The 26,869-nt window shown below is 53.7% G+C and overlaps 1 protein-coding gene across 2 annotated transcripts in view; it reads right to left on the bottom strand.

Annotated features, from left to right (window-relative positions):
- The window catches only part of Slco3a1 (solute carrier organic anion transporter family member 3A1), a 126,429-nt gene that overhangs the window by 11,571 nt on the left and 87,989 nt on the right, over positions 1-26,869 (bottom strand). For both annotated transcript variants that reach the window (XM_048368601.1, XM_048368600.1), the window contains exons 3-9: positions 22,551-22,649; positions 16,996-17,259; positions 15,018-15,182; positions 11,425-11,623; positions 10,528-10,654; positions 7,204-7,379; positions 5,404-5,468 (exon numbers count right to left, since the gene is read on the bottom strand). In XM_048368601.1, the coding sequence (XP_048224558.1) occupies positions 5,404-5,468; positions 7,204-7,379; positions 10,528-10,654; positions 11,425-11,623; positions 15,018-15,182; positions 16,996-17,259; positions 22,551-22,649 (1,095 nt within the window). The remainder of the gene's footprint in view (positions 1-5,403; positions 5,469-7,203; positions 7,380-10,527; positions 10,655-11,424; positions 11,624-15,017; positions 15,183-16,995; positions 17,260-22,550; positions 22,650-26,869) is intronic.

The raw sequence follows: 26,869 nt of genomic DNA, 5'->3' as shown, positions 1-26,869 counted from the left end.
AAGCAAGCTCTGTCATGGGAGAGGTGTGCTATGCCCCGCGATGCACAGGTTTGGTGAATGGCATCCTATATTTTAAGCACAAAGGACCTTTAGAATGCAAAAGAGCCACTTGTTCAAGCTAAGATAACCCCTCTGAAGTGCCCATGTATAATAACGCTTTCACAAAGCTGTGCCTGAGAGTGTTTATAGTATCTGTTATTTTAGCGTAGGGTATGCCTCTGTGTGGAGATATCTATTTCATTCAGGCTCTTGTCAGGCTGTACTCTCCAGAGCTTGTGAAGAGCTAGAAAAAAAAGCCTCCGAGTGGTTAGAAATTAGAAAGCAAAGAGTTTTAGGTTGTCGTCAGGTATTTTGTTTTTCTTAGAATCTGTGGTGGAGATGAGTTTTTAACTTTACGAGTCCAACACTGTAGGGGAAATTCCTTGATCATTCAATCCCTCAGTTTCTTCTTCTTTAAAATAGGGCTTGAGCCAGGCACCTGCAATCCTAGCTACTCAAGGAGGCTGAGATCTGAGGATTGTGGTTCAAAGCCAGGCACGGTAGGAGAGTCTGTGAGACTCATACCCCCACTAAACTAACAAAACAAACCCCAAACAGCAAGAAGTGGAGCTGTGGCTCAAGTGGTAGAGCACTAGCCTGAGTCAAAGAAGCTCAGGGACAGTGCCCAGGCTCTGAGTTCAAGCCCCAGGACTGGCGCACATGCACGGATGTGTGGTCCCTTCCCCCTCTCCCATACACACAGTGAAGCTAGAGTGGCTGTTTGGTCAAGGGGCAGAAAATACTACACATGAGGTGTATGTGATTGTCACAATATTCCTGTTCTATGATTAGGTGTTCAGGGGCAGCGGGTGTAAAGTCTAGGTTGAGCACCTGAACCTTTATATAACCTTTGTTGAGACTTCTGATTAAGGGAAAGTATTGGCTTTCTTTTCTGCCAAATCTGTCTTTGCCTTTTCATCAACTTACGATTCTATCCTCAAGAGGGGAAATGACTTTCACTACCAGGCTTTATGTTCCAGGTGTGTAAAGGATATTAAAGATGACAATCTCACCGGACCTTTTGCATTAATGGCCTTTGCCATTCTTGAACTCATCTAGTCATCGAGCCTCATTCATTTATCACTCACAGTAAACAAAAGCCCAAGTCATCATTGTCAGGAAACTGGCCCCCTAGACCAGCAAGAAACTTCTAGAATATGACAGCTTGCATAGTTTACCCTCTCCTCACCCCAACACTGCAGTGACCTGACATCCATTATCAATCCACAACACCATAAATGTCTTTTATTTATCTATAAAGAAACGGAGGGCCACTATGAATCCTAAAGTTCGAGAGCTCAGAAGCTCAAAGCCAACAATTCTTCTACCTTCTAATGCAACCTGTTGATTTGATTTTTTTTTTCAAGCTCTTATCAGGGAGTTCCAGGACAACAGAGAAGGATTTTTTTTTAATTATTTACCTTTCTGTTAAGCTTCTACAAGCTTGATTTCCTAGCATGAAGACACACACACACACACACACACACACACACACACACACACACGGGCTTCTGATTTCTGCAAAAGATAGAGCCCTCCCTTCTGCAGGGGTACTTAGTGCCCAGAGAAGGCTGGGAGCCTTATTGATTGATTTGTGGGGTTTGTTTTGTGGGGGGGGGAAACAAATTCTCTTGGCATCTGGCAGAATGCCGTAGGCAGTATTGGCTTGTCAGCATGAAGAGACACTGAGTTCTCAGTTGTCCTCGTCACCTTATTGACAGCTGGGGAGCTCATGTCTCTCCAGATGCTTTGCTGATGGAATCAACTAGAGATGGCTGAGTTGGATTCTGGGCTCCAGCTCTGCCACTTGGAGCAAGGAGGGACCTTAGTTTTACAGAACCTCAGACTCACGGGTTAGAAATATAATTATGGAGCAGCAAAGTCCTCCCATAAATGAGGAAGCAGGACAAAACACCAAGAGCAAGTAGGAGGAAATCACGGCAGAGCCAGCACCTGCTTGTAATGAGAAACTCAAACAAGAAATGAGGAAGGAACCAATCCGCACAGCCCAGGAGAAAGCAAACAGCCAATCAGCAAAATCCCCAGTAACTCCATCGAAGCCCATCCCAACCCCTACCAGGTTCTCAACCCAGGGCTCGGAAACCCAAGACGGTGGACACAAGGATGCTTTCTTTCAGTCTTGCAGTTTTTGTAAGGATTAACTGAGATAACCCTCGGTAGAGCGCCGTCGCCCTATCTAGGTTTCTTCCTAAATCCCTCTGGCTAAAATGAAGCGTGTCCTTTTTGGAAATCCCTACCTCTCTATTAGGCACAAGTCTGCACAGTGTCCACATCCTAAAATCGAGTCAGTTTGGGGGAGAATCGGGTGCCCGCAGAAGCAAAGCTAAGTGGGCAGGGTGTGTACCCATGCCTCGACTGGCCTTGCGCATGCTCACGCTTCGGTACCTAAGGAAGGACGGGGTAGTAGTTGCTGAGAACCCGGCTGTCTGAATGTTCTTCCTGAATTCTACAAGCACAGTCTTTTCATCCCTGTGCGTCTCCTGGGCTGGGCATGGGGGTGATGCAGGCGGCGTTAATGGAGCCCCATCTTGGGGCCACTGGGAACCCCTGTACTGGTTGGGAGGCTAGGTGTGGGTTCAGTGCTCCTCCGAATATTAAAAGTATTCTTTTACTGTATCACTGTTTAAGGCAATTGCCTCTGCTTTCCTGAAATCTATTAACACATATTAAAACCGCAGGGCAGTATGTGTAGCTTGGCTATTTCATTCACAAGCATGGTTGCGGGGTGGTGGAAGCAGGGTCTATTTCTATTCTTTGGTCTAAATTTAACAAGTGAATGGAAAGGCTTTTTTTTTTTTTTTTTAAAGAAAAATCAATCCACATTGCTTTATGAGACCAAGTACAAGCTGAAAATATCTTTGGCATTTCCATTTAAAAAGATAACCAGCAGAGTCCTCCGTTACCTGCCAAGACTTCCATTCATCCCAGGAGTCTCTCTTCAAGCCTGCGCAGGGAGGGATGGTTCCAGCCAGCTCAGCTCCCAGGGAGCGTGGTGGGCAGGTGCATTCTCCTGCTGGGAGCCACGAGTCTCTGCTTCAGCAAGGCGAGGAGAGAGACTGGGCTGCGCAGGTCTCCCAGGGACAGGAAGTCTAACAAGTCCTCCAGCAGCTCCTCCTTTGTCATTCCACTCCTGAGACTCTTATTAATGCTAGGCAGGCAAAAGATTGCCCTAGACGGTAATGACAGAGCTGGACTCAAACCGAGATGGGCTGCACTGCCAATGAGCTACATGGAGCTACATCTCGTGTGTGTGTGTGTGTGTGTGTGTCTGTGTGTGTCTGTGTGTGTGTATATGTGTGTGTATACACACGTGTGTGCTGGTCCTGGGGCTTGAACTCAACACCTGAGTGCAGTCCTGGAGTTTTTCTACTCTACTACTTGAACCACAGCTCTACTTGTTTTTGTTTGTGTTTTTGGTGGTTCATTGGAGATAAGAGCCTCAAAGACTTTGCTACCTGGGCTAGCTTCGAACCTCCATCCTCAGATCTCAGCCTTCTGAGCAGCTAGGATGACAGGCCAGATACACCAGTGCCTGTGCAGTGGCTTGCTGCAGTGGTGTCAAACATGCCATAGCTTGGGCTCACCCCAGGCCTTCCTCCTCGTAAGTCCTTCCTCCTGTCTGGCTCACAGCTCTTCCTCGTTAGGTGGTGGCCTTGCCATCGGTTCCTGTCCCGTAGGCAGATTCCATCACAGTCCAGTCACCCTCACACCCGGCCCTCCCCATCGTATCCCCATCAGCCTCCCGGGGGCAGCAGGAAGGTCAGCAGTGTCGTGGGATCAGATGTATCCATTGGCCTTTGGTTAGCGAGAACGGTCGTTCATCTTCTCGGGTGCTGTATGAAACAGAATTAGGCCAGATGCCAAGGCTTCTCTGCTGAGCTGCATTTCATAAAAAGGTGAAGCGATGCCATCTCCCTGTAGACGAGGATTCTTCCGAACTGATTTGTGACCCAAGAGGGACAATAAAATCCACAGTGGGTCATGGCTGTGGTTAAAACGCGTGGCCTAGAACTGAAGCTGGCGGCTCGCGCCATACGTGTTAAAGCTCTTCCCTCAGGCAAGGCTTTGTTTCCATTACCCTGTGTATATGCAGATGTGTAATGGGCTGTAGGGCAACGCGGCTTACCTCTCCTTCTGAATTACAGACACAGGAGTCGGAAGACGCTGCGCTAGCCAATGCCTGATGGATTCTCTCGAAGCAGACATGATAACCCCAGGCCGCCATGTTACACGTCCCTCTGAATTTTCATTGACTTTGGAAACAGCTTGCATTTGTTTTCATTTCATGCTATGAAAATTATTCCGAAGAAACCATGTGCACTATGTGGATTTCTTATTCCCCAAGGAGGACTTTATCTCATCCATGTATTTTATTCTTTTTTGATGGTACTGTCTGAATTCAAGCCCTTTAGGCAGGTATTCTAGTGTTTGAGACATGCCCCTAGCAAATCCCCCCCCCCCCTTTCTTTTGTTTTTGGCTTATTTTTCAGATAGTTCCCAGGCCTGGCCTCAGATCATGATTCTTCCACCTACATTTATGTAATTAGAATCACAGGTGTGCCCTACCACACCGGCTTGTTTGTTGAGATCGGGTCTGAGTTCAAACTCCAGTACCATCAAAAGGCAGCAAGGATGATGGCTGTCCTAGTATTCAAAATTATAACAAAGGTTATCACAATCTTGGCCTTCTCAAGAGAAGTTCAGAACGCAACACTGAGGCCTAACAAGAGGAGGGTGGGCACGCACACCTGACTTGCCATTCAAGTCTTGGGCCACAGGCCTTGCAGGACGAATGTCCTATCTACCCCAGGCTGGAAACTCACAGTAAATGAATGAAATCACTTTGGAATAAATGAAAGAATGCCACATTGACATTGGGGCCTCCCAATGTTGGTTGTGAAAATGCTCCTGCCAACGGCACAAATAAAGCATGGTGGCACAATTCCTGGGGATACCTAACTACAGCATTAGCATGTTCTCCCTTTGGTACCCAAAGGAGGGCCAAGAATTCAGGGTGGCAGAGACACGAGGCAGAATGCATGCAAACGCCGTGGAATGCAAGCAATGCCAGAGTGCAAACTGAGAACAGAATTTGCAGACTTACTATTTTCTGTGCTTGCCAATGTTAACCACCACACAAGGGGGGGGGGGGAGAGGAGAGAGAGGGAGGGAGAGAGAGATAGAGAGAGAGAGAGAGAGAAACCCAAGAAATGGAATACTTTCCCTGAGCCCAGTACTCACCTTGTACCATGTCTCCGAGTCATTATGGAAGGAATGAACACACAATTTGAACAATACGTACAAGCAGTACGAACAATACATACAATAACGAACAATACGTACCCAACAAACGGAGGAGGAGAAACAGAACTCCCAGGGCGTAAGACTTGAGCTCAGGGCTGACTGTCCTACATGAACGACATGAAGGGGGAGGGGTCAGGGGGAGAAAATGGTTATCATTTCACACCTATAGCCCTGGAATCACTTGCTCCTGTAACTCTGAGCTCTCCTTTAGGAAAAAGAAAAATTACTAGCACTTTGTTTCCCTGCCTAAATCCCCCAACCAAACAAACACACTGTAACTGAATGCCAAGGTAAGTGGAGGAATTTAATTAATAACCCTGGCAAATTGGTCATGAGGTGTATGTTTAGTCATCATGGTTTGCTTATGGCGAGGACGTCTCTCATGTGACCAGGGCTCCAGCCGGTGCAAAAGTTTAACTTAAAAGTCTCATTCCTCCATGACCAGAAGGAAAGCCAGGTTTGCACGCTTTGCACACCAGCTCCCGGCACACACCTTTTTTTTTTGTTATGCTCAGGCTGTTCTGTGAACTCCAATGTCTTGATGATGTCCCACTTGGGAAATAAGAGCCACGTCTCACATTTCAGTGCCTCTGAGTTCAGTACGCACTGCTGTAAACGGGCACAGTTCTTCAACCGGAGCCTCATCAGCTCCCCTGGTTTCAGTGTACCCCAGACAGACAGTCCAGAATGAGCTGATCACACATTTTCGAGAACATTCTCAGAATGCAACATTTTGAGGGGAATGCGTGCCAGAGGGGCAGGATTGGAAATGATGGCTGACTCTAGGTTGATGGGACCACGGCTGATAACACAATCTTTTTGGGTTTTTTTGTTTTGTTTTGTTTTGGTTGGTTACGGGGTTTGAACTGAGGGCCTGGGCATTGTCCCTGAGCACTTTTTGCTCTATCACTCTGAGCCACAGTGTCACTTCTGGTTTTCTGCTGAATGGACGCACAGGCAGGTGGATGGCTGGGCCGGAACCTCCTGTGGACCCAGGGAGGCCCCACGGAATCCTTCGTGGCTCAAGCGAAGGATTGGGGACCCACATGCACAGGCGTTTCTGGTCAGCCTGGGTAGGAATTTTCCAACTTTACTCCCCCAACTTCAGAAGCAGAAAATGGCAAATTTGCGACTGTGCCCTTAAGAGTTCTTCTGCACAAACAGAAGGCCTGGCTCAGGGCACCTCAGGACTTCCGGTACTCAGTACTGCCTGTACCCCAGTACTTCTGGAAACACCTCTTCCACAGGAATTCCTACCAAACCCTGAGCACTGGAGGAGGAGGCAGGAGAGCAAGACAGGAGCTGACACCGAGCAGCTGGAGATACACAGGGACAGACAAGGACAAGGACAGGGAACGCCAGAAGTCGGGGTGGGTGGGGGGGAGACTTTCTCTAATGACCTGTTTCTACAGGGCAGCGACCACTGACCATGGCTGGCCATGAGCCCTGGAACCTCTCTAGAGTTTTCACACGGGGGGGGGGGGGCGGTCTTGACCGGGTCACAGACCCATGTGGAAGGCAGGCGGGGCCAGTCATAGCACCCCAAGAACAGATTTCAAAACAAAGCTGGTGGTGGTGGGGGGGTACTTGGCTGGTCCAGTGCCATTTGCATTGACTTCCTGTCTCCCCCCACACCCCCCCCCATACCCCGGAAAAGAAGCTCAATGCGGAATCCTTTCCAAAGTCACCTTCGGAGGCCCCGCTGTCTCCTCCCTGCCTGCCCACTGAGGGGCGGCTGTAAAGGATTCCTATGGGCCAGCGCCAGCGGGGTCCCCTGTCCTGTGAGATGCGATCACCCCTGAAGGTGTGGCCCGCAGGGGTGCCGCGCCCGCCCCTTACCTGATGAGGATGATGACGGAGGGCGTCTGGGCCATGGCGCCGATCATACTGCAGACGCACATCACACACAGGAAGGTGAGGAAGGCCTCCTCGCACCCGGGGCTGGGACACTTCCCAGGGACCACGGTGGCGTTCTCAGAGGGGACAGAGGTGAGGCACGCACAGCCCGTGAGATTCTGAAAGGCAAATGGGCAACCTTGTAACATGGGGGGGGGGGTTGCGTCCCTCCCCGTCCCACATCGTGCTAAGCTGTCCTCCCCGAACGACGCATCTGGCATCTGGTGGCAGTCCCTTAATTAGCCCTCGGCTAAAGGAGCTGAAGGACGCTGCAAACAGCAGGGCGCCGGGTTTCCTGTCTCCTGGGTGTTTCCTCCGCCGTTCTCCGGAATCCCTCAAGAAAGCTGTGCCCTCCACAGGCGGGTGGGCCCCCATCCCCACCCGCGACACAATTAGAGAGGGAATCGCGCTTCCACAATAGGATAAACACGCTGCCAAATGAACACTGTAATTACTTGCCAATTTGTCTTCTCTTTATGCAGTTCTAATTACACTGAAGTATATTAAGAGAAGGAAATTAGATAACCCACACTGGGTTTCTGGTTCCGCGCCCGGCAAGGCACTTGGAACAGAAGCTGCACCAGCTCAGTGTCACAGGTAAAGCCCCAGTGCCAGGGGGCGGGGCTGGCAGGGAGCGGAAGGGCAAGCATTCCGGTGGGTATAGGAGATTTCGAGAGATTTCCAGAGCTTAGAGCAAGCTCGAGAGGCACAGAGCGAAAGCCCGAGGTACTCTTATTAATATATGATCAGAAGAGGAGAGAAAAGCCACTGCATTGTATTTGATCTCCTGAAGGGCTCTGGCCCGGCGGCCCCTGTTCCCAGGCGCTGTCCTCGCTCGCTCACTTGAGGAATTTCTGACAGCAAAGGGAAGCACAGAGAGCTGGAAGAGGCGGCACCCAGCGCCAAGCCAATTAAAGCTCAATCACAGCGGTGCAGAGACCCTGACTGAATATAAAGTAAAAAACAAATCAGAAAGGATGCGTGGCTTTCCTTGCCCAGGTAAAGTCTCCACAGGGTCAAACAAATGGCTTTTCCGCTTCTCTTCCTCTCTCTCTCCCCCTCTCCTTGCCATTCTCCATGGAACATACAGGTTAAGGGATGGGATTCCATCATGGCGCCAGAGATGTGCTCCCACTCTTCCCTGCTGAAGACTGACAGGGGTACCTTTCTCCAGGGTCAAAGTGGAGCAAGGATCTTAATAGCAAGATGTGAAATCATTGAATTTACTACAGGAGGAAGAATAGGGAAAACACCAGAACAAATCAGCCTGGGGAGTCATTTCCCTGAATGGAACTCTGAAGAGCTCAGCAACTAGGAGCAAAAGATTGACCAATGGGATGGCGCCAAGCTAAATTGCTTCTGCCGAGTGAAGGAAATGGTGCCAGGACGAAAGAGACAGCCTACAGGATGGGAGGAAATCGTTGCCAGCTATACATTTTGATGAGGGATTAATAACCAAGATATATAGGAGTTCAGAGAGAGAGAGGTGGGGGGAGAACACACATTCTGTAACTCTCAAAGAACCAACTGCCCAACTAATAAACGGACAAATGAACCAAACCAGCCCTGTGGGAAAGTCCTTGTGAGACTCATCTCTGATGAACCAGCAGGAAACTAGAAGTGGTGCTGTGGCTCAAGTGATAGAGCGCTACCCTTGAGCAGAAGAGCTCAGGGACAGTGTCCAGGCCCAGAGTTCAAGCCCCATGATTAACCTTGCTTTTACTAAAGCAAGGACTTCAGAATCTCTGAATGGGGCTCAGGCTTCCTTGATTCAAGGCTGCCACGGGTCCCTTATGTGCAGATGGATGGAGACTTGTACGTGGGATCACAAAGTCCCTGCAAGCATCTGCGATAGGACCACTGTCCTGAGCACACAACCCACCGAGAGCCTTGCTAAGACAAGCTAGCACTCTACCACTTAAGCCAAAGGGCCACTTCTGGCCTTTTGGTGGTTTACTGGAGATAAGAGTCTCATGGACTTTCCTGCCTGGGCTGACTTCAAACCTTGATCCTCAGCTCTCAGCCTCCTGAGTGGCTAGGATGACAGGCCTGAGCCACTAGTACCTGGCAGAAACTACAAGCTTTACGACCCATTCTGGCTCAGGACCCTGAGCTGTCATGGAAAGGCTGATTTATAGAACTTAAAAAAATATTAAAATGTTAATGAAGTTGTTCTGAAAATGAATAGCTTGCCTTTTTACTTTGGCCATTCTCAAGGCCCCAACCATTTTTAAAAATACTTATTTCTACTCCTTTAAAGACACTGCTTTATCATCTAATTTTAAAAGAATCGGTTCCTCCACGGAACGATTTATTTCCACTACAGAAAACGTTCACCACTGGCCAGGAATACAAAACAGTAAGAGCAAAGGAGAAACGGAGTCTTTGAAAATGAGAATCAATGATTAGTCTTTCTTCTCCAGGGGAGGGATGGAGGACTTCAGCTCTGAGCTCTCAGAAAGCAGCCTCGCTCTTCCTGTCTGGGAACTGAACCATGTTGTGGTGCTGGGGTTTTCCTTGGTGACACAGGCCTTCCCTCAAGAGACCCGAAGACCCAGGCAGGCAGCAGACCCGCACGCCCAGCACTGCGGGGCCAGGAGCATGGCATCTTACATATTGTGGGGAAGAACCCCCAGGAGGCATCGGAGAGACACCCAGAAGGAGAGGACCCCACCCTGGTGCAGCCAGCCACTTCTTGTGGGGTTTCACACAGAGAATGTTCTGGAAGGCTGGTGGCCAGCTGAGAAAGTCACATACAGGTTTGGAAAAAGCTGAGAAACATTTATAAAGCGATGGGAAGATGGAACAAGGTGGGAGACACCAAGCGGGCGGGAAAGGGAGGGGGCTGGGCCTAGGTGCATGGCTTTCTCATTTGACTCCTCTCCCTCCTCCTTCTGCTCTTCCTTCTAATCATCCTCCTCTTCCTCCTCCTCTGTCTTCTTCTATTCCTCCTCTCCCTCCTTCCTCCTCCTTTCGTTCCTCCTCCTCCTCCTCCTCTCTTCTGTTTGCGGATAGGGGAGCTCACGGCCTCCCCTGCAGCACCTCTGTGGGCTCATCTCTCCCCCTCCACCCCTGCGTCCTTTATTTATTTAGTTTATTTTTACTTGGCTTCTCACACTTCCGGGAACCTCACTTGAGGTAGCTCTGTCCTCTGGCCTTCTCCCAGATGACCCTGCCTTAGAGAAAGAGCCGCCCCCCACCCCCCAGGGCCGTGTGTCTGTGGCGCCCCCCCCCCCCCCGTCCCGTCCCCTCACCCCAAGTCCTTACCGTGCTGTTGCAGCCGGCGAAGCAGGCAGACAGGTAGGTGGTGCCGTCGCTCCCGCACACGGGCGTGAACGAGTCCGTCTGGCACGCGCAGTTGTTATTGCAGGGCGAGTGGGGATCCAGGGCCGAGCTGGAAAACGGGGGTGACAGAATCCGTGAGCAACAGGAGCCCCATGACACCCCCTCCCGCACGGCCCTCCCCATCCTGGGAGGGCCCCTGGGAGAGCCAGGCCGGCGGTGCTCCCGGGACGGTGCTCTCACACAGCGGGGGTGTGGGCAGCGCACACAATGACTGTGCGCACCATGACTTCACGTCCCACAAGGGAAAGGCTGGCGATGTCCCCCTGCGCCTCGAGACGCTCGGGGCTCCGAGGCGAGCACGCGGAGGCAGGCCGAGGGTCCGGCCGGAGGCTCAGAGCACCCACAGGCTCTGGGCGCCAGTGAGAGGGCGCCAGGGCGATGGGGAGGGGCGGCCGGGGCCCTGCCTGCCTCAGTTCTCCATCGGCCTCACTTGGGAGGCAGCCTGGAGGCCTCCCTTGAAGGGCGAGTCTGCTGGGACTGTGGTCCCAAGTCTGGGGACCACCAGGAAATAAGAAGAGCGATCTCCGTGCCCGGTGGCTCACGCCTGCCATCCCAGCTACCCAGGAGGCTGAGATCTGAGGATCTGGGTTCAAAGCCAGCCCAGGCAGGAAAGTCCGTGAGAATCTATCTCCAGTGAACCACCAGAAAAACCGGAAGTGGAGCTGTGGCTCAGAGTGGGAGAGAGCGAGGCTTGAGGGAAAGAGCTCAGGGGCAGCGCCGAGGCCCTGAGTTCGAGTTCCCCCCTCTCCTTCCTCCTCCTCCCCCTCTGGGTGGCCTGGGGTGGGCAGGGGCGAAGGGCAGTGACTGTCCGGGACTCACGTGTTTCCGTAGGGGACGGTCACCCCCGCCACGGGCCCCGTGTCGCAGCCCAGGAAGAGGAAGGAGACGTAGCAGGCGGTGGACACCAGGTTGACCAGCATGGCCATGCGGATGGCGCCCAGGGCCGACAGGCTGAGCTTCTTCACCAGGAGGCCCCCGAGGAAGATGCCCAGGCAGGCACACGGAATGGCCGTCATCCCTGGGGGAGGCAGAGGCAAGGCTGTGAGCAGGGGGTGGGTGGGTGGGGGGGGGCCTGGGGCTGACCCCCGCCGTAAGGTCACAGCTCCAAGGTCGTGGGTCATGGAGGAGAGCTGGACGCAGAGCAGCTGAGTTGTCACGAGTCTGACGCCGGGGACTCAAACAAGAGATGATGCCACGTGGGGGGGGGGGGGGGAGGAGGGATGGGGGGCTCACGCCTCTGAGCCTAGCTACTCAGGGGGCTGCCATCCAGAGGAGAGCCCTTCCATCCCAGCTGGGGCAGAGGAGTCCGTAAGACTCCGTTTCCAAAATAACCAGCGAAAAGGTGGACTGGAGGCATGGTTCAAGCGGTAGAGCACCAGCCGAGTGAACAGGAGGCCCTGAGTTCAAGACAGTACTGCCAAAACAAAAACAAAAACCAACCAAACAAACAAAGGCAAAGAAGGACAGATGAAGACTGTTTGGTGCCTTTTTGTCTTTGGGGGAAGCGAATTTCTTCTTTTCCTCACTCTTGTACCTCGAGCTACCTGGGTGGCCACAGACTCCAGACCCATGGCTCCTGGTGTTTGGAGACACCCCTGGGCCTTACAGTCCTAGAGTTCCAATCTCCCCTTTGCTCTGGCTCACTTCTGATTCAGGTCATGTCTACACCTTACCTTCCCATCAGTGGCTGTCATTCGTCCACCGTGGAGCTTACACCAGGCCGCTTTCCCAGGCCAGGTGGCCTCCCCCCATCCCCCCACCCCTCCAAGCTCCCCAGACTGCCCCCCCCACCACAGGCCCATCCACTACACCTGCCAGTCGGTATGTGCTAAGGGAAAGCAAACTGATTGTCATGTGAGGGGAAGGAAATAGAATGGGAAAGGCTCGGCTCAGCCAGACACCAGTACCACCCACACTCAAACCCCTATCTGTGCACCAGGCCGCTCCGGGCACAGTGTGACTTGGTTTTTCCTTCTCTTGGTATAGAAATGGTCCTCATGAGCTAGCTGTGTGTGCCTCTGTGCCCAGCCTGCTGCCATTGCTCAGGTCATCACACCTACTCACCCTTCCTTTTCCCCTGGAGAGAGCATAAAAGGCTCAGGTATTCCAGACTCGATGCGTGCAGGTCTCATTCCTGAGATTCTCTCTCTCTCTCTCTCTCTCTCTCTCTCTCTCTCTCTCTCTCTCCCCCTCCTTGATCTTATCCTTTCCAGAGAGGTTAGCATGGGCCCTGTCGCGTGAGCTGCAATCCTAGCTACTGGGGAGGCTGAGGTGTGGAGGATGGCAGTTTTTTTTTTTTTTTTTTTTTTTTTTTTTTTTTTTTTTGGCCAGTCCTGGGCCTTGGACTCAGGGCCCGAGCACAGTCCCTGGCTTCTTCCCGCTCAAGGCTAGCACTCTGCCACTTGAGCCACAGCGCCGCTTCTGGCCGTTTTCTGTATATGTGGTGCTGGGGAATCGAACCTAGGGCCTCGTGTATCCGAGGCAGGCACTCTTGCCACTAGGCTATATCCCCAGCCCAGGATGGCAGTTTTAAACCAAGGACCTTGCTGTGGGGATGCCGGGTTGTTCTCTGCCAGACTTAGGCTTAGCTTTCACAGGCATCACCAAAGAACTTTCCAGCACGCAGAGCCCGGCTCAGCCCCTGGAGCCCTGCACAGGCTGGCTGGCTCGTTGATTTGCACAGCGAGTAAAGTGGGCGCCACGCGGCTATGCGTGAATGAGCCCACGCCCAGAGGGCACGCTTGTGTTTTTGCTTCATCTTCCAGCACTGAGAAGGGGTGTGTGTGTGTGTGTGTGTGTGTGTGTGTGTGTGTGTGACCTGGTGGTGGCGGTAACCATAGCAACAGCAGGCTTCCAGCACCTTCTTGGCAAGCCCTCACCCGTGTCCCCCCTCCCTCCCCACAGGGGGCAGGTGCTGCACACATCCCCGCCCCCCCCCCCCCCAAAGCCACCCTGATTACCAGCTAGCTAACAGATGCGGACGGAGTCCTCGCAAACCCATCGGTCCTCCCTCCAACCAGCTCTGTTGCTTGGCCTTGAACTCTGCTCCATGACTGGCTGCTGACTTTGTGGGTGCAGCCCAGGCCCTGGAATGAATAGCTGTGTGCCCCCCTCTTCCCCTAGGTCTGCAGGAGCCAGCAAGGGTGCTGTCCCCCTTCCCCACGCAAACCCCAGGACCCACGCACGGGCCCAGGCCACCAGTCCTGCCGCAGATCTTCCCCACCACAGGTTGGGGGTAGCGATGCCCCGTGGACACAGAGAGGTGTTCCTGGAGCCCAGATAGCTGCTGACAGACAGATCAGGCTCTCCTCCTCCTTCCCCCCACTCCCCAAAAAGGTGCTCTAACAGGCAAAACCCCCTGAAAGACAAGGAGGTTGCGAAGAGAAGAAATTGTTTTCCTGACCTTCTACCCCAAAGACGACTGATTTGTTTGTGGATGGAAAACGCAGGCACCTGTTCTAAAAGAGACCCAGCCCAATGCCCAAACAAGGCAAGAAATACAGGCAAAGAAAGCAGCCTGGCACAGGTGTGCAAGTCTCCTGCACACCAGCCAGCCACAAGTCATGCCCTCCTTCCCGGATTCTATCACACGCCCCAGGTCTCTCGCCCTGGGCTGTCCCTTCCAGCTCGCTTTGCTTAGTAGCCCAACTCCAGACAAGTGGAGTCTGTTATTGTAAAGAAGAATGGCGAAGCAATGCCAGAGCGTGGGAAGAAAGTGCGCCCATCCGTTAGTGATGTCTGTCACAGATCCATTAGTGATGTCTGTCACAGATCCATTAGTGATGTCTGTCACAGGCAAGCTCATGGGCAGGCCTGCCAAGCTCTGTGGTTAGTTATTTTGTGTTTGTTTGTTTTGGTTTTGGTGGTCCTAGGGTTTGAACTTGGGGCCTCCCATTTGCTAGGCAGGCGCTCTACTGCTTGAGACATCCCTCCGGCCCTCTTAGCTTTAGGTTGTTTTTCAGAGAGAGAGTCTTGGCCTTTTTGGTGGTGTTGTTTTTCAGTTCCTACCCACACTTTTGTGTGTATGTGTGTGTGTGTGGCTGAGATTATAGGCATGCCTATTATAACCAGCTTATTTGTTGAGATGGGGAATCTTACTTTTTGTCCACATGGGTGAGTTCTGAACCGCCCTCCTCCTTTCTTATCTTCTCTGCCCCCCCACCAACCCCTGGGTTGCTCGGGTTACAGGTGTGACCACCATACATGGCCTGTGTTAACTGTGGGTTTCACGTCACCTTCGTCTGCACCCGACAGATAGTCCCACCTCGCTTTAGCAACCTTCCTCAAGCTTTAGAAATCTTCCTCTGATTTCTGGGGTCACAGGCCTCTCCTGGTGGTGCCCCGCAGGGCGGAGCCCCCGTGAAGCCGTAGCCCTCCGCTCACAGGACAGGCCCGGGGGGGGGGGCACTCACCGAGCAGCTGGTTGGCAGAGGAGGTGGTGAGGTTGAACTGCTGCTCCAGGTACTTGCCCAGGAAGGCGGCGAAGCCGGCCACCACCGCGATCTCCATGCAGGCCGCCAGGGTGATGCAGGTGAACACGGGGTTGGAGAGCAGGTGCTTCGTGACGGTGGGGATCACTGAGGGCGGAGAGAGAAGGGATGCCCGGTTCCCATCATAGGGCCTTGGGTTCTAGAAGTTTCCCTTGTACTTTTGGCAGGATAGGGGCTTAAACTCCGGGCCTCAGGGCTCTAGCACCACATACCCTTCAGGGAGGAGGCCAGTCACTCCTGGACTGTGATCCTTCTAATATATATATATTTCATTTCATACCAGAGCTGGGATGACATTATACACAATATCAGCCTACCTGTGTACGTTAGTAGGCATACAGGTGAATGTAAATTTACAGACGAGGTCATGGATGTGGGTGTGGGCAGCCCAGGCCTGTCATCCTAGCTACTCAGGAGGCTGAGATCTGAGGATCGTGGTTCAAAGCCAGGCTGGGCAGGAAAGTCCGTCAAGACTCTTATCTCCAACGAACCACCAGAAAACTGGAAGTGGAGCTGTGGCTCTAAGTGGTAGAGTGCTAGCCTTGAGTGAAAGAGCTCAGGGACATCGCCCAGGCCCTGGGTTCAAGCCCCAGGATGGATGCCCCCTCTCCCCAGTAAAAAGAAATGAGTATGGGTAATTTTGATTGGCTGGCGCCATGTCTTTCAGCTCTGGTATCTCCTTGCCCTTGATCAGTCTTCATAATTTAGTTGAGCAAAGGAAGGGCTCAGGCCTGACAAAGGCGTCTGGAGTTAATGGAACATTTTTCTACTTCAGCAAGCATCTTAATTATTCCAGAGGCAATTCCACTGCTGTAGGAAGGACTCCTTGTCCAGACAGGAGTTGGCCTGCTTTTTGTCTTAATAGCTAATGATGAATTTCTCCTTGAATTAGATGTGAAAATCATTAAGTTCAAGAACCACAGCACAGGAGGCCGGGGAGAGAAGCCTGGGTGCAACTTAGCTACATGAACATTATTTTTTTTTTCTTTTGCTCGCCATGCTGGTGGGCTTGTGCCCACTTGTGGGAGGATTGAAGTTTGAGGCTAGCTCAGCCCCGTCGCCCCCAAATGGCCAAGACCCCATTTCAACAGAAAAAGTTGGGCGTGGTACATGCTCCGATGATGGGAGCTGCAGGATTTACTATTTTTCTTTTTTGATGCGGATGCGGAGGTATGAACTCGGGGCCTCGCCATTCTTGTTCCGTTTTGTTTTGGCTTTATCACGTGGGATACACTTGCACTTCTGATTTGTTTTGTTGCTGTCGTTGGTTAATGGGACGTAAGAGTCTCACAAACTTTTCCGTCTGTGCTGGCTTGGGCCATGATCCTCAGATTTCCCCGTGTAGCTGGGATTACAGGCGTGAGCCACCATCACCCGCCTCAGAAGGCTCATGGTTCACCAGTTAAGAAATTCTGCCTTCTAGTTAGTTCTTTCACTCATTCATCCAACAAACTCTCTGTCATACCCACAGAGAGTCTGCTGGCACCGGGCTGGGTTGTGCCTCCATGGCTTTCCTGAAATAGCTTGAAGAGAGCAGACACCCCCTCCAAACCTGATCCCCACCAATCCTCCCCCTCCCCCCAATCAATAAAGCACATCAAGCCACCATCAGCCCCGTTCCCCTGGGCCTTCGCCCAGGAATAAAAAAGAAGGGATTTTCCTGAGAAATCCGCACAGGGAAAGAGCGGAAGGCCAGACCTTTCTAGGCTATCATTTTCGGGGGCATCTGGGTGAGGGTGGAGGGCAGTCCCCCCATGCATGGGGGGAAGGGGCTTGACTCCCGGGGCTTCTAGGAAGCCAGCCTGATGATGAGTTAGGCAAAGGGCCTGGGGTGACAACTGTGCCTCGGGTCCCCCGCCCGCCGGCCCGCAGCCCCCCACCCTCGCTCCGCACGGGTTACCTCTCAGCTGTGCGAAGCAGGAGGCGCTGCTGTCGGGCTCCAGGGGGTGTCTCAGCACCCCGTTGCTGGGCTTGGCTCGCTCGTACTCTCTGTCGGGGAGCATGGCCCGCTCGCTCTCCAGGGTGGTGTCTGCGTGGGGGGGAAGCGCCTGGGGGAACCCGAACATCAGGAGGGAGGAGAAGAAGAGCAAGGCACCGCAGAGCAGGAAGCCGCCCCACCAGGCTCCGATCCAGCGCGGGTCTTCGGGGGTGATGTCCAGGTGACCTGCCGGCGGGGAGGGCGTGGCTTAGAGGACAGGGCGGGGCGTAGAAGGAGGGCGGGGCTTAGAGGGAAGGGAAGGGCTTAGGGGGCATAAGCAGGTGACCTGCCACGGGGAAGGCGTGGCTTAGTGGAAGGGGCATGGCTTAGGAGGGAGGGGCTTAGGTGGGGCTGGTGGGGGTGATGTCCAGGTGACCTGCTGGCGGGAAGGGCACAGGAAGGTAACCTGCTGGGGCGTGGCATAGCGGAGAGGGCAGGGCGTAAGGGGCGTGTCTTAGCGGGGAGGGCGGGGTGTAAGGGGCGTGTCTTAGCGGAGAGGGCGGGGCTTAGCAGGGAGAGCCTGGCTTAGGGGAAGGGCGGGGGCTTAGGGGGGGGCTGGTGGGGGTGATGTCCAGGTGACCTGCCAGCGGGGAGGGTGTGGCTTAGCGGGGAGGGCGGGGTGTAAGGGGCGTGGCTTAGCGGAGAGGGCGTGACTTAGCGGAGAGGGCGTGGCTTAGCAGGGAGAGCGTGGCTTAGGGGAAGGGTGGGGCTTAGGGGGCTGGTGGGGGTGATGTCCAGGTGACCTGCCAGCGGGGAGGGTGTGGCTTAGCGGGGAGGGCGGGGTGTAAGGGGCGTGGCTTAGCGGAGGGGGCGGGGCTTAGCAGGGAGAGCGTGGCTTAGGGGAAGGGTGGGGCTTAGGGGGCTGGTGGGGGTGATGTCCAGGTGACCTGCCGGCGGGAAGGGCACAGACAGGTAACCTGCTGGGTCGTGGCTTAGCGGAGAGGGCGGGGCATAAGGGGCGTGGCTTATAGGGGAGGGTGGGGCGTGGTTTAGCAGGGAGAGCGTGGCTTAGGGGAAGGGCGGGGCTTAGGGGGGCTGGTGGGGGTGATGTCCAGGTGACCTGCCAGCGGGGAGGGTGTGGCTTAGCGGAGAGGGCGGGACTCAGCGAGGAGGGCGGGGCTTAGGGGGCACAGGGACTGGTGGGGGGGGGGATAGGGAGGTATGGGATCTGCCATGCGATGGGGTCCACGGCTCTGGTGATGGACACGGGTGGGGTGGGTGACTGGCCACTGGTGGGGGGGTGGAGGGAAGGAATCCACCACGCATCAGCACTCCTGGCTTCTCCCTCCTCCATTCCCTCCTCTTCACCCAGACCCCCAACTTCCATCCTCCACAAAGCCTCTGCGAGGGGCGTGGGGCCGGGCTTGGACTAAGATCCTCCCTCAGATACCTCACCAGGGACTACAGGTGTGTGTGACCACACTCATCCCCCCGCCCCTTTCTTTTTGGTCAGTACTAGGGTTTGAACTCAGAGACTCACACTTGCTGGGCTTTAACTCTACCACGTGAGCCACACCTCTAGCCCTGTTTGTTTGTTTTTCTTTTCTTTCTTTCTTTCTTTTTGCTGGATAGTCTGAGATAGGTTCTCACCTCCTACCCAGGTATGTGCCTGAAATGCAATCTGCCTACTTTGGCACACACGGGCTCCCACATGCACATCCGGCTGTGTCCAGATTCCCTCGGTGGAGAAGAAGCCGCATGGATCTTTTCTTTCATGCCTGCCTTTCACTGAGATGGTGCTGCTGCTGGTGGTGGTGGTGGTGGGTCTCATCTGCTTTTCTGTCTGCCCTGGGTCTCACCCTACTGATCCCAGTTTCCCAAGTCACTGGGATCACAGGTGTGAGGCACGGGTGGCCGTCTTCGGTTTGTTTGTGGAGACAGGGTCTCGCCGTCTCCCCGGCTGCTCTGGACCTGAGCCACCCCCCCCCCCCCCATCTCCATCTACAATCGTGTGGCTACACGGCAGTCCCCCCGGGGAACTCTTGCTCAAGGCCAGGGTCCCCCAGGTTGGACAGCTCTGGTGCAGGCAGGTTGAGGAAAAGATACAGGTGAGTCCCTAAGAATAAAATAAAATAAAATGGAGAATCTCTTCCTCAAAATACACCTCCATCCACACACAGGACCCGGCTTGGGTCACAAGATGAGAAACAAGGGATGCGGTGGGAAGTCCAGAGACTCTCCCTGGGAGCGCGAGCGGTGCTCTCCTGCCCTCTGCTGGTCAGGAGCAGCAACAGCACCACGAGCCTTTTCCAGGAGGGAGGGGAAGAAGAGCCAGAATCCTCCAGAATCCTCCAGAATCCTCCAGCCCTGCAGTCTCACTGGGTGAGAACAAAGATGTGAATGGAATAGAAGAACCATATTCTCGCCAGAAGGAATGGCCTCCCTAGGCTGGGGGTCTCCATAGTTCATTGGAGATAAAAAAGAGTCTCACAGATTTTACTGCTCAGGCTGGCTCTGAACCGTGATCCTCAACATCTCAGCCTCCTGAGTAGCTGGGATGACGGGTGTGAGCCACCAAGCTTGGCTCCCTAGCTTTTGTCAGCTCAGAGATTCTGGTGACTTACCAGCCTCGGTTGAGGGACCATGACGGATGTGTTCAGGGCAAATGGCACCACTTGGCCACTGCCGCTCCTCTCTCGAGATAGCCTTTTTCTTCCCAGTCCCTCTCGGTATCCCTCTAATGTGGCTTTGTTGCTCTTCCGTCCATTGAAGCAAGACGGTATCCGATTGATTCCTGGGGTGTGTCTTTAACCAGCCCATCCCTCATTCCCCCCACACTAGGAGTGGGGTTCAGTTAGCTAGAAAACAGCAGTGTCCAATCAGATGCCCCCCCCAACAGACCCAGCCCTTGGTGAGACTCAATAAGGCTACATCTGATTTTGTTTTCCACTTGGAAGTTTGTAACCTCATTAACTACAAGTAAATATATCAGTGGGATTAATGGAGTGAATCACCAGCAACTTGATTGGATTTAAGAGCACATTGCTTCTTTGAGGTGAATTAGTGAATTTAGCTCTGTCGAGAGATGATGGATTAGAACCAGTGTGGGGGCTCGGAGTTCTTATCGAGCTTAGGATCGATGATCAGCAAAGGGAAGAGGCCTGAATGGCTTCCTGCAGAGAGAGGGGGAGGGAGGGGAAGCGGGGAGGGGGGAGGAAAAGGAGAGAGACAAGAGGGGAGGAGAGCGGAGAAAGGAGAGAGAAGAGAGGATGGAAATAATAAGAGAGAGGAAAGAGAAGAGAGAGGAGAGAGAAGAGAGAGGAAAGTGAAGAGAAAAGGAAGAGAAGAGAAAGAAGAGAGGAGAGAGAGAATGAGAGAAAGAGAAGAGAGAGGAGACAGAAAAGAGGAGAAAAGAGAGAAAGAAGACAGGAGAGAGAATGAGAGAGGAGAGAGAAAAGAGGAGAGAGGCGAGAGGAGAGCAAATGACAGAATGACAAAAAGGAGAGGAGATTAGAGGGACGAGGGAAGGGAGAAGAGAGAGGAGAGAACGAGAAAGAGACAAGAGAAGAAAGGAGGGAGAGAAGAGAGAGAGGCGAAGACGTGGCGTTCTCTTTCAGGTCCGTGGTTGGCAGTGTCTCTGGTGGCCCCGAGGCCCCGCCCACTGGCTCGCTTGTGTCTCTGTGTTATGGCCGCTCTCCTATCTGTGGGCCCAGGTGTGGCTGCTCTACACCAACCACAGAAGAAGCGTAAAGAGGCGCCGCTTCTCGGGCAAGCTGAGAAGACTGGCTCCCTGTCTCTGCATGCCTGTCTGGCTGGCTCCTCCTTATCTTGTCTTGAGTTGCTCTCTTTGCTCCTGGATTGCTCTGGTGGGGAAGCTCTATTGCAAGGCCAGGGGACATGAACGGTAACTCAGGCCCACCGCCGATACTACAGGCTTGAGCTTGGAGGCGAGTCCCGGGCCTGTTGGGTCTGGAGATGACCACAGACCAGGCTGCCAGCCTGACTAGAGTCTCTCGAGAAGCCCTTCAGCAGAAGCCCCCAGCCAAGTTCACTCCTGGATTCCAGACCCACGGAGAAAACTGTGTGTCTCACTGGGGTCATTTGTTAGGCAGCGAAGGAGAGATGAAAACCCCACGTGCCTGGGCAGGGGTAGACAGTGTCGTTTCACTGATCTGAAGAACACGGAAGCCGCTGGGCACTGGCGACTCGCGCCTGTCCTCCTAGCTACTCAGGAGGCTGAGATCTGAGGATTGCAGGGTGAGGCCAGTCCTGACAGAAAAGTCTGCGAGATGCTTGTCTTCAATAAACCACTCAGAAAAATCCAGCAATGGTGCTGTGGCTCAAGTGGTGGAGCACTAGCTTTTGGGCATGAGGAGGCTCAGGGACAGGGCCCAGGCTCTGAGTTCAAGCCTCAGGGCCAGCAAAAAAAAAGTTTCTACTTAGGGACTGTTTGTTACCACAGCATCACCTATCCCATCCTGACTATCAACCCCTAAACCACAGAGGGAGAGGGAGCCCAGGGTGTCTGTGAAACACGCTTGCCTGTCCCGCTCAGAACACAGCACACAGAACACAGCCCTGCTTAAGAGGGCTTCTAGGGCCCCCAAAGGCCACACCACGGTGATTTCTAGAAAGGAATTTTCAGACTGGTCGGCCCCACGGGTCCTGATGGCACCCTTTCAACGCACATGCGCAGAGCACATGCTCCGGCTTTTACTTCAGGAAGCGAGGCGTCTTCATCTGAGGTAACAGGCCAGCCTTCCAGGGCCCCAGGCCGCTCATTTCCACACCTGTCCTCTCCCTGATCCTTCAAACAGCGCAGAGGCGGACAGGATCGTCCTTAGCTTCAACTCCCCGGTGAGGAAAACACAGAGCTGCAGAGTTGAAGCTGCTCGGAGGAGGAGGATGCGGCTCCACAAAGATGCTGGCTGGATTTGACCCCGAGCCCGGGCCCGTGGAACCGGTACCAGGTATCTTCAGTGGCACGTGCGCGTCACTAGCTCTCTCGGGAAGACGCATGGAGGTTTGCTGTCCTTTGGATCCCAATGGCTCTTTCCAACCATACGTTTCAGGCCTGGTTGTCCTCGCTACAGGAAGTGGTGGAGACTCTAGGGGGCGTGGCCTAGGAGAGGAAGTTAGGCCATTGGGGGCGTGGCCTTACAGGGACCTTGGGACTCTGGTTTCTCTTCCCTCTTTTCACTTCCCAGTCTGCCAGGAGGGAAGTTGCCAGGCCGCACCTTACGCTGCCTGCCACGAGATGCCGCCTCACCCCGGGCCCCAACCACCAGGCCAGGTGAGCACGGATGGAAACCTCCGAAACAGCCGAGCCAAGCAAACCTTCCCTGCTTTGTATGCGGATGGCTGGGGGTTATTTGTCACAGCCACGAAAGGTTGACTAGTGGATGGCTGTCGCTTAGGAGGAATGTTTGAGAACCTAGCAAGGTTGAAGACTCCTTTCTGAGAATGGAGAGTGACATTGACAGCGATTGTTAGGAGCTGAGAATTTTTTTTTTTAATTATTATGACTTTTCACTTACTTGTGTCGATGAAGAGGGCATCCACATAGATTTTGGTACAGAAAGAGCCCAGAATAAACCCACAGGCTGGTCCGAACACCAACATGGTGAACAAGATCCCTGTAAGGAGAACACAGGAAAGGTGAGAGGAAGACGCGGAGAGCCCACGCGTCGAGGGTCAAGGTTAAATTTACATCCGCCAGCTGAGATGTCTGAGAACTGCAAATGGCCTCGGATGGGGTGGGGGTGAAGCCTTGACCCCTCAGTTGTGGAAACTCCGAGAACATATTGAATATGACGTCAGCATTTTGTAGGATCTGGGTAGATTTTTTCTGACGCCAGCCATGCATCATGGCAGCTCAGCTCAGCTCAGAGAAGCAGCCAGGGACATGGGCTCTTCTCTGCGGCAGGGGTCACTTTCTATCCAACACCTAAATACTTCTCCCAGTGCCAGATAAACCCAGCAGAGCCCCCAAACCAGCGAGGCAGACGGGGCACATGCGTGTTTGTGTGAAATCGTTTTTTCTGTGGCTTTTCCTCAGAGAGACGGCGTCAGGAGGGACTTTTTTTTTTCCATTAAAAATATTATTATAAGGATGATGGATGGAGGGGTTGCAGTTACTTAAGTCATGAAAAGCGCATTTCTTTTTGGACAGTGTGGCCCCTTCCCTTGCTCTCTCCCAGTTTCCCCCCCTCCCATCCCTACCCACAAGTCAGTCATATAGTCCATTTTCCACACAGTGTCCAGTGGGGACCAGGGCTCCATCTGCTCACCCTTTGCCCCTCTCCATGTCTGTGCCTTCACTTACCCTCCCAGAGAAAACAACAACGAAGAAGAACGACCTCTCCTGTCCATTTCCTGGCGCTCATTTCGATAGATATTAGGCTATGTGATTAGAGGCACGTAGGAAAATGAACCTTTTAATCTCAGAAAGATCCCAGGACAGCGACACAGATAAGCAGGTGTGCCCCTCCCCCCACCTCCTCCCTGGAAGCCGTTGTCCTCTGGGCATGGGGACCAGCGAGGCCCACCTCAATCTACTAGAAAATGGCTCCTGAAGTTGCTTTCTCGGCTCTGCCTCGAATCCCACCCCCCCTGGCTGTGATCTTTGATCTGTTTAGCAAGCACGAAGAAATACGGTAATGCACTGAACCATGGCTACCTTGTGTGCTACAGGCCAGGGAGGCTGCATCCATCTGTAGGGCAGTGCTGCCCCCTGCTGCCCACCAGTGTGCTGTGCACCCGGAGGAAGACAAGACAGGCAGCCAGAGAGACTTGACCCAGGCTAAGGCCTGGGCTTTCTACTGAGCCCTGTAACCCCAAACCCTCCACACATACCACCTGCCATCCAGGGAGGCGTAGCTCCTGTGGTGCAGAGCCAGCCTTGAGTGAAAAAAGTGAAGGAAAAGCAGCCTGAGGCCCTGGGATCAAGCCCCACTCCAAGCCAATTTCATACATGTCAACCAATAAGTAAGATGTTAAAATAAAGCCGGGCAATGGTGGCTCACACCTGTAACCCTAATTACTCAGGAGGTTGGGGTCTGAGGATCACAGTTCGAAGCCAGCCCGAGTGGGAAAGTCCATGAGACTTGCATCTTCAATTAGATACTGAAAAGGTGGAAGTGGAGCTATGGCTCAAATGGTTGAGCGCACGCCTTGAATGACAAAGCGCGCAGGGACAGCACCCAGGCCGTGAGTTCAAGCCCCATGACTGGCACACAAAAAATAAATAGATAAGGGGCTGGGAATACGGCCTAGTGGTAGAGTGCTTGCCTCGTATACATGAAGTCCTGGGTTCGCTTCCTCAGCACCACATATATAGAAAAATCCAGAAGTGGTGCTGTGGCTCAAGTGGTAGAGTGAAAAAGAAGCTCAGGGACAGTGCTCAGGCCCTGAGTTCAAGCCTCAGGACTGGCAAAAAATAAAATTAAAAACTGAATGCATCGAGACAGTGCTGCTCTGGCTCACGCCACTAGAGGGCAGCATGAGCCTAGAAATGCGTGGTCTCCCAGGCTCCTGCTCTTTCTCATCTCCTAGCCCTCTCCGGCTCCCCACATTGGAAATAGGCAGGTACACAAGTATAAGGTGGGGTCCCCACACGCAGGGCCACACAGCACCCCACTCCCAAAGGGCAGATGGCGATCCGTCTGCAATAGACCTGCGAGGGAAGGGAAAAGGCCCATTCACCATTCCTCCAGTGCATCATCTGCCCTAGATATGGCGTGCAAGTCACGCCATAGAACAAGCTCACTGCAAAGTTTTTGTATACAAAGTGTAGCCCTGCGGCTGCCAAGGCTGGGGTGCCGGTGACAGGGATGGGGGTGGGGGTCTTGGTCACTTTTTGCCCATGGCTTCGATCTCTGCTCGCCCTGATTTTGTTTCTTGAAATGGCTGGGATTACAGGTGTGAGCTACTGCACCCAGCTTCATAGTTCTTAACCAACACCCTCCAAAAATAAATAAATAGATAAATAAACACCAAAGAGCCCCAAAGAGGTATCGTTGGCACAGTCACCTTTCTAGGTGACATTCTCGTTTGTCTACATTCTGAAGGGTCGAATGACTGGCCTTTCCCAAATAAGTATGTATCTGATTGTGGTAAAATTTGCACGACACAAAATGTACCCCCAAGTCACCATAGTGCGGGGCCGGGGTGGGGGGGAGGGGAGGCAGAAATCAGGGTCTCACCCTTGCTCAGCTTTCTCGCTGGGGGCAGGCCCTCTGCTATCTGAACCATGCTTCTGGTCCTGCTCTCTTTTTTTTGCTGGTTATTTTGGAGACGAAGTCAACACAACTTCTGCCTCTGCTGACCTTACACTGTGATCCTCCGGATCTCAGCCTCCGGAGTAGCTGGGATACTTAAAGATGACAGGATGCTCCCTCACGCCAGGCTTGGTATGTTGAGATCGGGTCTCTCTAGCTTTCCTGGGACCAGCCTGGGACTTTGACGCTCCCCATCTTAGCTTCCTGAGTAGTGGAGGTTACAGGCATGAGCTACAATGCCCGGCCCTCCTCACAATGATCTTAGGTAACTCAGTCTGTCTGAAATATTGAAACAATGCAAAGACAAAGATAACAGGAAATGGCTTAACATAAACATAAAATCCACGAATATATGGCGAAGTTATGGACGATCACCTCCATTCTTTTCTTTTTTTCATCACAAGTCTGTGGAATCCCAGGCAGAAATGGCGGAATGTACTGGGAGCAGGCCTGGGGGGTTGTGTCCTGGCTTTGCCCAATGGAGGCCTGTGGCCTTCCAGGACACAAGAAGCCACGGCGCCCAGCACGCTCAAGGTGGAGAGACGGCCTCGGAGTGGAACAGCGCCCTGCCCGGTGCCCGGTGCACCCCACGGCGGAGAAGGGGGTGCCAGGAACGCGGAACCATGCATTCAAAGGCCCCGGGGCCCAGCGCTGGCCAAGTGGCGGAGCGCGCCCGGTTCCCAGCAGCTGTGCCCTCTTGGTTTCTAAAAGTCACCCCCACCCCCCGGTGAGGTCAGCGCCAACTGCTCCCCGGAACGCCACCCAAAATAGCCAAGACATCTGGCTGCTCCTCGGGACCTCCTCAGGCCCAGCGTGGGCGCCCTGTCCAGCTTCGGCAGGCAGGCAGGCAGGGGAGGGAGGGAGGGAGGGAGGGAGGGGGCGAATGTGCCCTGCCGCCTCTCCTCTGCCCCTTTTCACCCTGCCCGGCTCACACCAGGACACCGCGTGGCTGCTCTGCCTTGAAGCTGGAAAATGAGAGCCTCCTTGACTCCAGGCAGGCCTAAGCTCCTGCCCTTGCCACCCGCTCCCTCCCTCCCCACCCCACCCCCCAACTTGGCTCCCAGCTTCTTGGGCCTATTTAAAGGCAACAGGTGCTTGGGCCACACGCTGTGCTCTAGGGCGGCAAGCCCGCGGCCTGCACTCTGCCCATGTGTTCCCTCGGGCAGCGCCACTTCCAGGTCCCTGGTGGTTCCTTGGAGATAAGAGTCTCACCGACCTCCCTGCCCCGGCTGGCTTGGAACCGTGATCCTCAGATCTCAGCCTCTTGAGTAGCTTGGGTGACAGGTGTGAGCCGCCAGTGTCAGCTTCTCCCGGCTGTTTATGACTCTATCATAGTCAAAGAAGTCAGCAAGGTAATCCCAGACAATACTGACCAGGACGGAACTACAGGAGAGCTCGCGGGGGGGGGGGGGCGCACTGGGTGGTGAGGACGGAGAGGACGGAGAGGCCCGAGAGGCCCGGCACACCCATGGGCAGAAGAGCAGCTGTAAGCGCCTCAGGTGGGGACAGGACTTCAGGAACAGCCCGGAGACGATCGCAATCAGTGAGGACAGAGCGGAAAGACACAGGCCAAAGAG

This window comes from Perognathus longimembris, chromosome 20 (genome assembly GCF_023159225.1).
Source record: "Perognathus longimembris pacificus isolate PPM17 chromosome 20, ASM2315922v1, whole genome shotgun sequence".
Lineage (NCBI taxonomy): Eukaryota > Metazoa > Chordata > Mammalia > Rodentia > Heteromyidae > Perognathus > Perognathus longimembris.
The sequence above is the reverse complement of the archived record's forward strand: the minus strand, read 5'-3'. Positions and strand labels throughout refer to the sequence as shown.